Source organism: Dromaius novaehollandiae, chromosome 1, assembly GCF_036370855.1.
Source record: "Dromaius novaehollandiae isolate bDroNov1 chromosome 1, bDroNov1.hap1, whole genome shotgun sequence".
In the NCBI taxonomy this organism is placed as follows: domain Eukaryota; kingdom Metazoa; phylum Chordata; class Aves; order Casuariiformes; family Dromaiidae; genus Dromaius; species Dromaius novaehollandiae.
The window spans coordinates 24,429,430-24,445,760 of record NC_088098.1 but is presented as its reverse complement, the minus strand read 5'-3'; the positions used below and the strand labels follow the sequence as shown (position 1 = coordinate 24,445,760).

At 39.5% G+C, this 16,331-nt stretch overlaps 1 protein-coding gene across 10 annotated transcripts in view; it reads left to right on the top strand.

The window, feature by feature from the left end:
• MET (MET proto-oncogene, receptor tyrosine kinase) overlaps positions 1-16,331 on the top strand; it is a 106,150-nt gene that overhangs the window by 17,756 nt on the left and 72,063 nt on the right. For 4 of the 10 annotated variants that reach the window (XM_064507410.1, XM_064507412.1, XM_064507397.1 and 1 more), the window contains one exon: positions 4,953-5,188. The exons of the other annotated variants lie outside the window; for them this stretch is intronic. In XM_064507410.1, coding sequence (XP_064363480.1) covers positions 5,171-5,188 — 18 coding nt within the window. In that variant the 5' untranslated portion in view covers positions 4,953-5,170. The remainder of the gene's footprint in view (positions 1-4,952; positions 5,189-16,331) is intronic. 10 annotated transcript variants of the gene reach the window in all.

The following is a 16,331-nucleotide window of genomic DNA, read 5'->3' as shown; positions in this document are numbered from 1 at the left end:
CTGCTCTGACCTTGTAAAAATGTTGTATTTTTCTTGGCAAAGGTTTTAACAAATCTATATCTCATACATAGCAACTGGTGCAAGCATGTTAGCAGAAGCCATTTTTAAATCAGTTTCCTCACCCAGGGGAAAGACAGGGCCTTCAGGAAACGAATAATTAGGTGACCTTTTTCCCCCCAGAATATCAGGTCTGTTTTATGTAGAGCTGTTTGAAGTCACACAAATTCTCATTACTCTCAAAATCTCTAACCTTGCCTTCTTTAAGATACCTTTTAGGAAATCAAATCAGTGTTTCAATCTAATTTCCAAAGGCATTCAAACACATGGTATGTGTGCTAACTTGTTTCCTCTAGCATTAACAAATCTAGCAAATTGCCAAGCTATTTGCCTTCAGGAAAGCTATTATGTTGTACACAAAGATAAAGTATTTTTTGCTCCAGTTTTAAACATGAAAAAAATAAAGAAAAGATGAAGTTATCAGACCAAATTGTTCTGGGCTGTAACTCCTTTGAAGGAAACAGTGTTACCGAGTAGACTGGCATTTTCAGGTGTCTGCTTTTTGATAGATCTGAGACTTTTTAGTTGCACTGTGATCTTTTTCAGTCACTTGATGTGACTGCCTGGTGACCGAGTCCCCTTGGCTCAAATGGGCCTTTCTTGAATTAGTTGCTGTTGCCTGCACCAAATACCAGAGATGAAAACAGAGCTGGAGATGAAGCTGATGGTTACATAGCCCGGTGTGGCGACGGCATGGCCAGAGGAGCCAGGAAGGAGAAGCGGTGTGCGTAACACGCAGACATGCGCGGCAACGCATGTGCAACATTGGCTGCTCGTAGTGAAATGGGGAGGTGGTGGGCGGCCTTGAGAGCCCTCTCCACTGCCTCTCACCCCTGGCAACCCAGTCTCCAGGGACATCAATGCCTGGAAACATTTCATTTTTCAAGAAGGTGTCAATAACAGAACAGTTTTTGTAATGCTGAGGTGTGTAAGCTCAAAATACTTAAACAAAATGGGGTTTTTTTTTTATTCCTACAGCCAGTAGGAATAAAGATAGTCTCTTCTGCTTGTCCCAAGAAAATTAACACAAACTATGGCTTTTGTATGGAAGGTAATGGAAGGGATCTTGTTTGAATTCGTGATAAATTCCATTGCAAACACACATGAAAGGGAAATCGCCTAATGCTTTCAGAAGATTTTCATTTTGCTCAAGTGTTCACACCATGGCCATCACCATGGTATTTGATAGCTATCCATTTTATTATGTATGTTGCAGCTTTAACCTCTGTTTTAAGGGTCGCATTGGCATATTTTTTCCCATAGTCACAGAAGAATAACAATTTCTGTGTAAGTTGCTTTTCTCTACCATAGCTCCTTCATTTTGATGTTTATCCAACTAAACAGTATTAGAATCTTTTTGACATGGACTGGTATCATTTCTGCTAAGGATCAGTGACCTAGCTTGATAAATTTTAAAAATAAGAAATGTAACTAAATATGTGACATTTATTGAAATTCATTCTTTGCCATGGAGCTACTTTCTTTCAAAAATACTGAGAATAGTAAGGGATTGCAGATGCAATTTGATTAAATCTACAGTTGTTACCATTTGCCTTCTGAAAATTGATTCCCTCCCCCTTAGCTTGACAAGCTTATTGATTAAAAACTCTGCCCTGGCCTAAGACAGCATTTGTTTGTATTTGTATGCCTCCCTTGCAAGTTGTAACAGGCTCTGAACTCTCTAAGCTCGGGATACTCCTAAGCTATTGGCATGGTAATGTTACTTAGCAATTGTTTTAAACTATATGATGACACATCTTTGAACCCCATTGTATGAAGGAAAAATACCTTCTGACTGAGGAGAGATTTCCTGTTTGTGTGTGTGTTTGCTGGAATTAAGCCTTCCCCTGTGTGTTGGCTGAGTATTTTTTTTTTTGTAATCCAAAATGGTAACATGGCAAGTTACCTACAGAGTTTATTTTTTGGACAGGATATGGGTCTTTTTTTATTTTTTTCAAAATAGCATTGCTTTGGAGTTGATGATGAGGCATAGGGGCCACTCAGCTACACTTCTACAAGCACACTCCTTTAATTGAGGCTGCACAGTTACCAAGAGAGATTTGGGCAATAAGTAAATAACTTCTGATATTTTTATGCAATATACGTTGTTCACTTCCCACACAGAAAGTTTTTGACTTTAGACAGATGTTCTTTCAGCATAAGGATACAAAATTTGCCAAAGGTATAGTTTATTTTATAAAATAATTGCAGTCGTAGCTTTGGTTGTGACTGAAGAGAATCCCTTAAGTTCTTTAGATCCTCTTCATAGAGAGAAGAGTAGCCCAACTGGTGGCCCCTGGGCAAGAGCCAAAGGGCAGGATGATTACACTCGCTACCCAAAAGGCTCTGACAGGCTCTGTGCAGGCGCGTACAGGCAGGTGCCCAGAAAGCAGAGCAGCTATGACCCTCCTGCCAAGCAGCTGTGACACTCCTGCCGCTCGCTCCGGGGTCCCCAAGGTGGGCTGTGACCCCAGGAGCCGCAGCCAAACCCCCGTGAGGGGGGAGAGCTGCTGCCGCGAGACCCAAAACAGGCATTTTGCCTGCAGGTTCCCCACAGTTGGACCACCCTGAATCCATGCAGAAGAGTTATAGCTAATTATTAAGTACAGTTTTAAGGTTTCTGGTTTGCTTCAAATGATGCTCATTTTAAACAGTTGTCCATGACTGGGAGAAACCTGGGCGTATGAACTGATTATGCTGAGGGTTTATGAGGGCTGAGACCACCCAGCCCATTGGGCCACCTCGCAGCCCGGGCTGCGCTGCCAGATGCCCTCGGCCGCATTTGCTGCAGCAGAAGTCCGCTCCCTTGTGTCTTCCACCACAGAGGCAAGGACCTGCAACACAGACATATGCTGGTTTTAAGCCATTTACTTTTTATTCCTTATTAGTTACAGTTAGAATTCCAGACTTACTCTGGAATTTTACATTTTTCATTTATTTTAGGAAGTATTGTTTTCTTGTCTTTTATTTCTTTTTTTCTAGTTTGAGCTAGATGTTGAACCTTACAGTTCATTTGCATTGTTTTTTCCATATTAAAAATATTCTGGCTAACATGATTTCAGCCTTAGTATAGAACTATTGCACATTGTGAATTAGTAGTGGCATAATTTTTTAGTATTGTTTTTTCTTTGACTTTCTCACAAATAAGAGTGCTTTTTGGATTGCTTGGCCCAAACTAAATCACCGCAACTTCAGGATCATTAAAGATATTTATTAAGAAATTGAGGTTTGCTTTTTTCCCCCCATGAATGATCCTATGAAGATAAAGGTTGCTGGTTTCTAAGTAGCCCCAGACTTTGAGAAAATTCCCAGATTTGTAGGTTGTCCCAAATGCATGACTAGAGAAGAACATGTTTTGCTCTGTAAAGCTGAAATAACTTCACAAGCTTCACCTGTCTTCAGAGATATGCTGGTGTAACTGAAGCTTGGATTTCTCTGTATCTTTAAGACTGGTTATATAGCTAAAATAGAATTAGCATTTCTCTTATGGAAATTGTATACGCTTTTATCTGTTACTATATATCCTCATATCAGTTATTGAACTATTATATACTTCTCACGTGTGTCTTTATGACATAACATTTCTCATCCAAAAATATCAGTTTCTATCAGCCAGCTCTGAGAAACTGGGATGAAGAACAGAGAGACACTTTCATTAAAGACAATGAAAGGTGTCAGTAGTTGAATTCATGTCAAAAGTAGATTAATTCCTCTTTCATAATGTCATTGAAAATGTTAAATGAATTACTGGACTTACATTCAGCTTTCCTGTCTACCTCTAGAAAGTAGGTACTGATTTTAAATATTATATTTTACTGTCCTGCAAAGCCTTTGTTAAACTCTTTAGGTTTTTAGGTTCTTTGTTCTTTGGACTAGAGGCTGATACCTTCTTTCAGAAAAGTATTTTTTATTAATACGCAGTATTTGATGTCATTCTTACAGATGCCCAAAGCTGTAGTTAAAAAAAATACAATCCAACTACTAATAATGCTTTAGAAAGTAGGTAGAATGCATGCAATATTGGACTTCAGTCAAGCACTGAGCCAGTGTGGAGCTCACTACATGATTAAGGACTTCTGCATCAGAGAATATAATTCAAATTTCACCCTTGAAAAATGTGCTTACCTCTCATTCAAGTCACTGAGAAAGGTTGTGCATGTCTGAGGATGCAATTTAGCCCGCAAACTTTATCTTAACTGCTGTTTAACCCTTCTAATGAAGGCAAACTTTGTCATGCACTTTGCTGTTACCTTCCCACGCGTGTTCAAGGACAGTGTTGCGTGATAATGAGTTTTATCCTTGTCCATGCTCGCAGCGCTTCAAATGAGTAAATCTCTGTGTTCATCTAACTAGGGTGTAGGTTTCTTTATTTAAATTCAGGGCATCTAGATACAAGTTAATCTTATCACTTTCAGTGGAAATTATGCAAGTGCTGAGACCAAGTGGAATACACTTGTATTAATGCTTTATTTCTATATATAGTTTTGCTTTTCCTATTTCCATGTATTTAGTTTTTACCAGGTATTTTCTAGTCAGAATCTGAACTTCCAAAGTGTCTGTTTTTCCTAGTATCACAAGTACTGGATTTACACAGAAATTGCCAGAGAAGATGTGGGCACAGTGACAACATTTTATTGTGTCCTTTTGCTTCCTCAGAGGATCAAGCAGCTTCTTGATTGGGGATGTCCACTCCCATGACATTCCCTACCAGGGCTCCTTCTTGACTCATCAAACAGATTGCCACAGGGGGAAAACCCTATTGAATCTACTCAAAATGGGAACCTTACTTAAGTTGTTTAACTATCCTATAAAATTTAATTCTGAATTCTGTTCTTGCTTTAGAACTGTAATAGGTTAGAATCCCATTACATTTTATATTCCATTAAATCCCACAGCATTCAAGTAGTCTTGGAATTTGCCCTGATCTTATACATACAAAGGTGATGGATTGCTGGACACGTCCATTTGTGGGAAAGGGATGATTCCTGCCACCTTCATGTGAAATTCAGAAAGACCTGAACAACAATAGCTATCTTTTTTCCTGGATAACTATGGCACCCTTTCTCAGAGGAGGAGCTCTGAATGCAGAGCATGCTCACGGGAGCTGGGAAAGATGAGAGCCAGACAGGAGGTATGTCAAGTCAGCCCAGAGTGCATGAAATCACATAATTCCTAAATGACCTTCTAATTGCAGGACTGAATCCTGTGTTTTTCCTGCAGGGCTAAGAAGGAAAAACACGGTGCATTGTCATTATCAGTCCGAAGGACTGTTTCCCAGTTCTGAATGTTCTCTGAGTTTTTGTTCATTCTGAAAACATATTTACAAAAATAAGTATATGTTTGTTCTTCTTAAAATGTAAGCTGCCATGATAAAATCAGCCTGTGGATAACTCAGCAACATCTCTGCTGCTTCCTGAAAATTACTGTGTGTTTTTCTGTTTGTTTTCAGAATGAGAGGTTTTTGCATGACATGCTTTGAAATAACTCTTTTTATGCAAATAATACCACACTTCTCTCGTAAGTTAAACCTAAACTGGGCCAAACCCAGCCTGCAGATAAGCACGCATGGCTTCCAAAGTTCCCCTGACTTCAGCGGGAGCGCTTCCTGCTTATCTGAGGAGAGTATTGAGTCTGAAATCCACTTCAGGGCACAAAAAAAGGTAATACAACCAGTGAATTGTTTTCACAGCACAGAAAGCCTTTCAGGAAACAGTGCTGAGCAGCAAGAGATGGCTGAAGAATAAGAAAGTACCTGTTCCCCTTCTAGGGTATTGGTGTATCTTTTGCAGTTTTTTAAAGGCAAATCTGAACATAGGTTATTTACTGAGACCTACATTGCATGCTATTAATGGGGGTAAAAGCCTATCAGTCAAATACTTGACTGGGCATCATTTACAGGGATTTCAAAGACATATGAAAAGATAATGCCCATGTCCATTAGCTACTTACTTGGAAACACAATGTGGATTTTTTCAGTCTTTCTTTAAAGAGTAATGATTTTCTTCATTAACAATATATAAGATTTTAAAAGATTTACTCTTCTGCACCTATCATCACTGTTAAGTTATGCCTTGTACATCTCAGTATTTATCTTGTATCATCTATTGCTCATTTTAAATGAGGTAATATTGAGATTCTGTCCTGTCAACAGTTCTTCAGCCTTTCAGGCTGTTTTAAGCAGCCCTGTTTTCTAGTTCTTACTCAGCTAAACTATCACAGGAATCGATAAGAATATTGTTTGCATAGAGACTGTGAAGTCAAGTCATTATTACTTGGAAAAGGTGGCAACTTTGCAGTAAAGGAACGTAACTCATCCAGACAAACATTAGTTCCAGAAACAGGCTTTTGTGTGAAAATCCAGGTGCATAAAAATTTAGATCTGTCCCATCGTCACCCCAACAGCTGTATCCTGTTCAAGTTTAAATTGCTCAAGTGAGTAATTCTTAATCACATGAGTAGTCCAGTTTTTTATCTGAACATGGCATACAGGCTGCTGTAATATGAATGTCTTAAGTAGGAACAAGGATGTAAAAGAAAATGTTTTTCTTACATAAGAGTGATCTTTGTTCAGTGCCTGAATCTGATGGTGTCAACTACTTAAGCAAACCTTATGCTCAAGAGTAAATTGTTTTAATATGAACTCCTAAATTAAAAATATGCTTTAAAGAACATTTTCAATTTTACCACTGCCATTTTATTTTCCTTTTGGATAAGCAAACCAAGTTTTAAATTATGACAAAGATCCAGAGAGGCTACTTTGGCATTTGAAATGGGGTTTCGAGTGAGTTCAGGGCAGAAGTCCAAGAATGAGATCCAAAAACTAATGTTCTGTGGCCACAAAGCTCTCAGGTGCTTACATTAACTGGTGTCTGCACTTTGTTCTGAATATTCCCTAGATCTCACCTGAGCTTAAGTTCCACAGAAGAAAAAAAAACACATGGAGAAATAAGAGGCCTTGGTCCTGGCCAAGTTACGGCTCCAAGCTGAACTCCTTTACAATCCAGACACAAGGCAGACCCTTAAATTGCATGCTCTGCCTAAGAGGATTCACACCCGTACCTTCCACTTTCTAGATCTTAACAGTTTAAAGTAGCAGAAGAATGGGAGAAGGAGAGAAAAAGGGAGCAAAGATGCATGGTTTGGGACCTCCCCAGCAATGTCTCTCACTGTGCAGCCAGGAATTCGCTCTGCAGCAAAAGGCACTGAGGGCAAAGGGAAGGAGCCTGTCTGCACTCCTGTGGTGAGGGCATCTAGCCGAGGAGGGGGATAGCCAAGTTATATTCCCATATTTAGACCTTTAGCTAACCTGCTTATGAGGGAGTGAAGATCAAGGTTTGAAACCATACCCTTTATAGCAAAAACCTTTTTAAAGCTCAGCATTGCTGTCAGTTCTGTCACAGATAGCCAGGTTTGGCTTGTTGCAAGTGAGGAAACTAAGCCCTTTGTATTTTCAAGCCACTCTGTAAGAATGAGCTAATTTATTCTTGTGTCACCCTTATGAGAAAGGTAAATACTATCTGAAGTTTGGAAATAGCCTCTTTGCTTATCTTACAAACTCATGGGATCTGGCCCTCTAGCTCCAGATTCCCAAAGGAGACATGCTGGAGTCTAAACAAGAAGCCTGAACAAGTCTGAAACCTGGTACAAGGCACTTTATAAGTAACCTGTGAGAGCAGTGGGTGTATCCAAGCTCCCCAGGTGTCCCCAAAATGAAGGGAGGGGAAAGGATGAAAGAAAGAAAGTGAAGCCTCTGAAAAATCCATTCAGCAAAAAGAAGACCCCTTTCGCAAGGAAATACTCAGACCACAGCCATCCTAGAACACCCTCTTCAAACCGTTGAGCTTTACAGCATCTTCTGAAAGTCAGCACAGTATTTCAGAATAAAAGCTGTAACTGATGGACCCTCACTGAGGGAGATTTGCCAAAGAGGAACTGAGGCTGCTCCAGAGCAGCCACTCTACTGATTGCAGCTGTGACACTGTTGCCTCTGATGAGAGCTAGTGTGTCAGATAGGCTGGTCCCAGGCCATTTCGGGATTTATGAATACCAGTACTGTGAAGTCCTTGGAAGCAGATCATGAATCACAGGTTCACAGCAAGGCAGCAGTCTAGCCAATGAGCTATCATTAACTCAGTTTCTAAACTGAGTGAAAGTAGGGCATCAGTTAAAGTGCATTGCAATAACATAATCTTGCAGTGACAAAAGCGAGGTCAGCATTAAAAAGAAAGGGTCATAACCTCCTAACCAAACACAGATGTGAAATGAACACTACCCTTAATATTGCTCCTGTTTAATTATCAAAAAACTGCTAGGAAGCTAAGTAGACCATCGAATTATTATCTATTAACTTTGGTATCAGATAAAGGATGTGCTCTGGTAAGCTAAGACATAAATATAGACTTCATTACTTTCACTGGCTATTTTACAAATACAGTCAAGTCAGCTTTAGCTGTAGCTGTTCTGCGGGTTTCCATCACATTTTTTACATGGGTTAAACACCAGCAAGCTAATTTTGCATAGAGGCAGTTTGTGTTTGGCAGGGCTACTTATTGCAGATGCAGCATTGCATTACTGTGGTTATACTGCTTTTAGAGCCAACTTGGGCATCAGTGGAGTTCAATCTACTTTCTAGCACTGTGCTAAATATAATAGATATGAACATATCATAATATCAGCAGAAGAGGCTGTGCCAGGCCAGACTGGTGTCTGGAGCTTCGCAAAAGTTCCTACAACCAAGGAGCAGGCTGGGAGGCACTTAAAGGTCCTGATGCAGTATCCATACTGGCAGATCCATAAGCAGTATTTTTTCCAGATTTTTCCATGATCAGACAGCCCAGCTCCCACTAGGCTAGCTAAAGGAAAGCCGACTGTATCATTTCAGCCCTTAGGTAAACTATCTGAATCAGGCAGCCAGCTCATTCTTAGAGATGCACTGATCTCACTGGGACCCTGAACAAAGCTTGACCATGACATCTCGGCTTGCCGAGATATGTATTAAGCAGGATGTCAGCAACCTTGACCCTAGGTTTTGTTACTAATTCGCCTCATGGTTCCCTGAGACACATTGACTGAGAAGGATGAAGTCATGGTACCCAGTGGCATGCTTTATGGGAGCCCATGGAGCAGATAAGCAGCTGCCTGACATTATCCTGCCAGCTCTTTCAGGGAAAAGAACAGAGCCAGCACAATTTCTTTTGCCTTGTATCCTAGATGTTTGTACTACACCTTGGAGGAATTCAGGGACTTGTGGGTTTTTGTGGGTTGCTATTATTATATATTATTATATATACTTGCTATGACACCAAAAGGAAACTTGATTATTTGATATGCATGTAGTACAGATGTATATAGTGCATGGATGTAGTTCAGATAATATCCTATATGATCACTCTCTATTGATGTACAGAAATTTTTTTTTTTTTTTTTTTTTGAGATTAATGTTTGGTGACAAAAGTTATTGTCTCAGGGACTCCTAAGAACCATTAGCATGAAATGGCAATTAAACTGCAGGAAATGCCCTGCATCAAGATCATTCACAATTGCTGTTAGAACATTCAGATCAAATCTGTATGCTGTCTTGGTTACTCATAGCTATCTGCCTTTTAATCTTTTTCACTTTATGTCCCATGCCATTCCTTTAATTATCACAGTATGGAAGGCTGTTAGCTTTACTACAAGACAGGAAAAGCTTCCAAAGTCTGATCTGCATTTCAATCCAGGAATTCAGGTAGATGTTATAACCATAAAGCATAAAGTACAAAATCTAAATAAGTGCTCAGAGTAGTCAAATGAATAAAGATAAAACTGTGCTTACAGCCAGGTTTGCCAGCTTGGCTCTTTAAGAAAGGAGGAACTACATTCCAGGAAAATTACACTGTCCCCATTCTTTACAGACAACCACAAAACGTTTAGACTCATGCAAAAACTTGATCAACAGGATCAACTCTTAAGTACAAGAAAACGGCTTTCTCCTACTGTAAGGTGTTTTTATACTCACCAAAAAAGGACTTATATTTTTACCTGAGGTTGTATGACTTCCTTGATAACCAGGACATATGTCTGCATTTATGTTAACTGGCTCGAGTCAGTAAACATCTTTATTTTGCATATACAGTAAAAACACATCGAGAGGTGAATTAATCTGTCCAAACATATGAAAAATTGGGCATGAAACCCCAATTTCTCCATATTCGCTCACCTGAAACAGAAGACCAACCTTACTATGCATTTTTGTCCATGACACATACAGTAACAAGCATGACGTGCTATGCTACCCCTCACAACAGCTCCTTTTCTGCTGGGACTGAACACTTGGACTGAATAAGATGTTCATATGTCCGTTGTCTCACTGAATTATTTGCTGCAGAGGCAGTTTAAGTCTGTGTTAGAACTGGATTTATTTTACTGCTGATGGTAATGGTAAAGAGCCACAATAGCACCACAGGTATTTTCTTAATGAATGTCCACAAATGCTGACTTGCATTTCAAATGAATTGAGTGGATCAGTAGTGTTATGTTGTTCAAAGTCTACCTTCTATTTTCCTACTATTGCTGAACAATAACATCTTTTAAAAAAATCTTCCCATCCTTATGCATCCAGATGTGGAAAGCTGTTCTCCTGTATTTAAAGATCCAAATCCATCTGGAAACATAAGCAGTAACAAACAATGAAGAACTACCTTACTGTGGATATTTCCTCACTGGTTTTCAATTATTCTTGTATATTTTGAACTTCTTTTCTAGGCTCTGTTCTTTGTGGAATTGATTCCTCAGCCCTTAGAGTGAGTGTCACTTCCTCACACAAGAAATGTCATTGAATCCCAACAAATACTGTATACCACCTTTTGAATTAGACTTTTGAACAACGTATAGCTCTTGATCTGCTCCACTCATTTTTAATATATCAGTGAGTGTTTGTTGAGGTTCATTACAAAAGAGCCTGTAGTGCCATTGTAGCCCATCACAACAAAAAGCAATTAAATAAATCCAATTGTGCTATAGACCCAAGACACGAGTTTGCTTGAGGACGTTAGGATCTCCAGCAGGTCTCAAAGAAAACACTCTGCACTGTGTTACACTGCAGGATACCTACAGGAAATTAATGCTAAATGAGTATAAGAATAACATTTTCTCCATTGCAAAGGATACATTAATGTTCTTCTGTTTTAATGCCTGTTATAAATAACCCTGGCAGACAATAAAAATGTTTCTATTGTAAGCTGCTGTGAATTACAATAGTATATTGGACCCAAGGATGGGCGTGCATATTGAAGAGTATACTTTATGCACTGAGATTTTAGATTCTTTTTTTTGTTTGAATGTTGTAAGAAAGAGCATACAGATCAGCTGAGCATGCTAATGAAAGCAGTTCCTACTGACACAGGCTACTGCACTGGGAATGTAGAAAATTTATTTAATAGTAGATCCTCCAGCAATTGCCTAGGCTGTGCCCTGCTCGCCGGTTCTTCACCACGGTATATACTCTGCCCTGTAAGCCATCTGCATGCACACACACGCTGTAACTACCTCTTAGCATACCATAGAAACCTTCCAGTTCCCTTGTGAACATATTCACTACCTAAATCAATGGTAATTAGTCTTGTGACTCTATGCACTGGGATAATGCATCATGTTAGTGTGTGTATTACACTGCAGAAAAGTTATGTTCCTATCCTACTCAGGATGAGTGACCTAAATTAGGAAACTTAAGTTAAAATAGTGCTGAAGAAAAGGGAACATGGGTTTTAACTCACATTAGCCATGTAAATTCAACCCAAAGATTTTGTGCATGTTTGATCTGGAGTTACAGACCCAAATTTCCTTGTTCTTTTGGTGTTTTAACACCAGACAGCTAATTCAGGTTAGCAAATCCAAATTAAGAACATTTTTAATCTTGTGGACATAGCTCTAGAAAATAGGTTAACCTCAATAAGTGTTTTAAATAAAACCGATCTTGTCCACAGATGCAATCAGATAATTTGAAAAGTCTGATGAAGACAAGTCCACTGTGAGCTCAGTCTGTTGAAGCTGATGCCAGAGCTGTGACACGCTTGCAATGACAGATTCAAATCGAGTGACTGAAGCTGTTATCATCTTCCCCCTCTGTTTGCCCTGTCCTGTGAAATGACACTGCTGTCTCCATGGCAGGGTGTCTGATCCACAGAGAATTAGGTCCTGAATTGGCATGATTTTCAGTCCAGGATACTAAGGCAAACTGAGCTCTCAGGAGCAGTAATTGCTCTGGTTATCCCATTCAAATCTATCCCACAAGTCTGTCAGAGCCTGCGGTAATGGGAAGACATACCAGCCTCCTGGAAAAAGTACAGAACTCCACTATCACATATTTCCTAAAAAATGGGAAAAGCTACCATTTGCTGTACACTTGCTGATAGTAGGGTTTGTGAACTACGAATTAACATGGCTCTATTGTATCTAACCTGAAATGACCTATCTGAAGCCTAAATATATTCTTGTATAAACATGCCGGTGTACACTGTATATAGTAATACACAGGACCCTAGCATTTCCTTTTGGATAATAAAGCAAGGAAAAATGAGATGTGCCAAACAACCTGCCAGAGCATTGCTTTTGTGTCACTGTGTTCTCTTTGCCTGTGCAGTTGCATGGCGTGCTTTGTGATCAGGCATTAATGGGACCCAAGTTGTCAAACAAGAGCTAGGAAAGCCCGCGCAACTGTATTTTTTGGCTTCCTTGTATACAACAGCTTAAACATTATTCCACAATGGGGCCAGGCCTGACTTGTCAGTGCAGTGGCAAACAACATGAAGGAGTGACATGATGTTCAGTGTTTACCAGTTATCATCCAGGCCACAATTAGGAGAGCAAAACTTGATGAAAAAAAGTTGCCGTTAGGAAGCCATTAGTGGTTGTTAGCCACTGGTACACAAACACTCGAGACCAAACCTGGTGGGCAAGTATCAGCCATAACACTTGAAGCTGCTAGGCACACTACTATGACATATCATTGCCACTTGCAGTGGTCGACCAAAAGCCATTTTCTCATCATACAAGCTACGATCTGCCAAGGGATGGAAAAATGAGCACATCATGACACAGGCTTTGAAAATCTCTCTTACAAAAGACATAATCCATCCACAGCTATAGCTTGATAATAGTCATCACAGTCCAAAGCTCACAAGTCTTCTATAGACACATGAAAGAGATACAGACACACAAGTCACAGGAAGGTCACAAAACCATGAACAGCATCCATCATTCCAATCAAGTAGAGAAACAAAGAGATTACTTGTTTTCCTTTTGCAACTGATAGATAGCAACTAGCTCTTTGACCTGTATTCAAAAGGAAAAATGTAGCAATAGCTGGAGTATTTTGGTTCTAATTCAGCAAAACTCTTAAGTACTTAAGTTCAACTGAAATTACATTTGAGTATGTGCTTAGTAGAACTGGAACTATTGGACCTCTGAAGAGACATGGGATTGAATTTTTTATTCTCTGAAGTTTTCAAATGCTTCTTTAAGATATATTCAAGTGAGGTGCTTCGCAATGACCTGGTTTGGAGGTTACAAAAAAGCAACTCTGTGCTGGAGGCTGCAGCAGTGAAACAGAGAAAGACTCTGGGTCAAATGCAGATAAAAAGAGGCAGTGAATGCCACTGGCGTCTCACTGGGCAACAGTGGTGCTTATATGATTTGAGGACAGTGAAAAACCAAATACCTCAAAAAAGAAGGTGCACACTGTACTCTTCAGGTAACTACTATGTCCCGCCTAAGGTATAAATCTATGCTATATATGTGTCTCAGCAGAGCACATGCCTTCTGATTTCAGACACCTTAAGGAAGGGTTCACAGCGTGCTGGAGACGTGCTCTGTGGGGAACCACCTTCCCTATCAGCCATCCATAAACAGTGAGCCTGAGGTTCATATAGGTGGGAATCAGTAGGTTTCTGTTTAGATGGCTGCTTGACACACATCAAATGCATACAAAGGGAGACACAATGTTACACCTCAGATATGAGAGCACAGATGACTGGGTTTTCATTTATCACACGTTTTTTACTTTCTTCTGTGGTGAAATGTACCTACTATTCCTGGCATCTGCTGCACTGAATCCCTCCCTTGCTCTTGTTAAGCTCTTCACTTTGGATCTCATTTGCTAAAACAGTCTAAGGAGGAATTTTTTCTGTCTTGAGAGCACAGATTCAGATGAGTGCCATTTCACCAGCTGAATATAAGCAGAGTAGCCTGCCGGAGGATACTGGCCTCACATCCCAAGGTATCAGTTGTGGGAAAGAGTAAGTCAGTCTGTATTTATGACTCTGAAGCCCTCTGAAGTTCACACTGGTGTCTAGTCTTGGACAGCTAGGGGGCTTGGCCGTCAAGTAACCTTGCATCTTTATTCCTGTAATGGTGGTCAATCATCCTCATCCTCATCTAACTAGTGTCCCACTTGTTACTTTATCTCTTCATTGCAGTGCCACCCCTGTCATTTGGATTTAAACTCGTTGCAGCAGAGAATGTACCTGCCTCTGTGTTGTGTCAGAAATAGAGGGCTTTTGGAATTTTCTGCTTAAACTAGTATTTGTCGTAATATGTTGACTTGTCAGAGCTGATTCTGGAGGAACGTATCTGCTTTAGCACTGTTTCTCAGGATGGAAGTGCTGGCTGTGAGGAGGCAGACAGGCAGACCCACCTCGCACTCCTCATTGCTAGGACGCTCACTTGGACCTGGCTGAGCAGGCATTTGAAAACCATCATTCTTGGGTGGCAGATGTCTTTTGGGTGCTTCACACAGACTTCAACAGGACTTGGTTCCATCTCAGTACAGAGCAGGAAAACCTTTGTAAAAGCAAGTTTCATGGGATGAGAAAACTGTCTCCTGCCCTATATGATATAGAAACATTCTTTCTGTACTGTGGCTATTTTATAACAATAGCCCTGTTCTTTTTTTCTTTTTTTCTTTTTTTTTTTTTTTTTTTTTGGACTTAAATCCATATTTGGTTTTTTTCCAGGATTCTGTTATCACTAATTAATATCTGAAAACAATGTTGATTTGAAGGAAGATCATTTCTCAATACCACAAGTTCGAATTGTTCTTACTAGCTAATACTTGCAAATAGCCTGTGTTTCTGATTTTTATCCCTTGGTCTGGATCATGATTCTTATCAGGTAACTGACAGGAAGAACAAACCTTTGTTTCTAAAATCTATTATTTTGTGTAGATCACGGAAGTAAGCCACAGAAAGAATTCAGCAGACACTGAAACAAAAAGTCACTAGGAACGCAGGAGAATTATTGACATATTGTTTAAACAAAATTCACTGAAAATACTGAATTTATATACAGCTGAAACAGTTCTGGTCTACAGTCATCTTTTTATTTTGCCTAAAATCTTGATTACATAAGAAGTTAAAACAGAGCTCCTAATTACTATTATTCATTTGTATTTTTTGAGGTTGTTTATTTTAAATCCATCAAGTAGTCATAAACGATTCTGTATTAGCATCAATTTCTTAAATATAGCCAAACTATAAGTAGTTTTCCAATGTGTTCATATTCCTGTCTGAATGCATAATTATTTTCTCCATGAAGAAGCTAAATTTAACTTAAGAACAACTTTGCCATGGCATTAACAGAAAATGTCTGGTGTGATAGGGCACTGTGTGGACACTGCACCAAAATACTCACAACCACAGTTCATTTAATTGATCTTCCAAGGGGGTTAAATATCACACTAGTCATTCGCCTTTGGTTTTTAAAGCCACATCAAACAATTGTGTGGAGCAGTAAAAAAAGAAAAGTGCTAGGTTTTTTGATTTCGTCAGTTAATGGCTCTAGGTCACTTGATACCCCTTTGTTTACAATACAGTGATATGCCTGTATCTTCTAAAGGTTCACCAGAGTGACTTACTGCTGTGGTACAAGGCCTAAAATTAAACTTGCACATGCCAGGCACCACATGATGCATAAAATATTCTAACAATATATTACAAAACCTTGTCAACACTAGAGAAAATGACTATTCCAAGAACCAGAGCTGGCTGAAAAAAACATTCTTTTTCCAAAATGGGCACTTATGAAAGACAGTGATTTCAGGAGCTGGAGGGAGAGAAAGAGGGGTGTCTTCCTTTGTTCCTATGGAGGAAAAAGATCTTCCTTAGTTAATTAAAAAAAGTCAACAGAATAAAAGAGAAGCCAACTTTCAGCTGGAATCTTCACTTTTTTTCATGTCTTTTCTATTTCTCATTTTTGAACAGCTGTGCTAAGAACCACTCCAGCCCCTTAGTGTGCTTGCC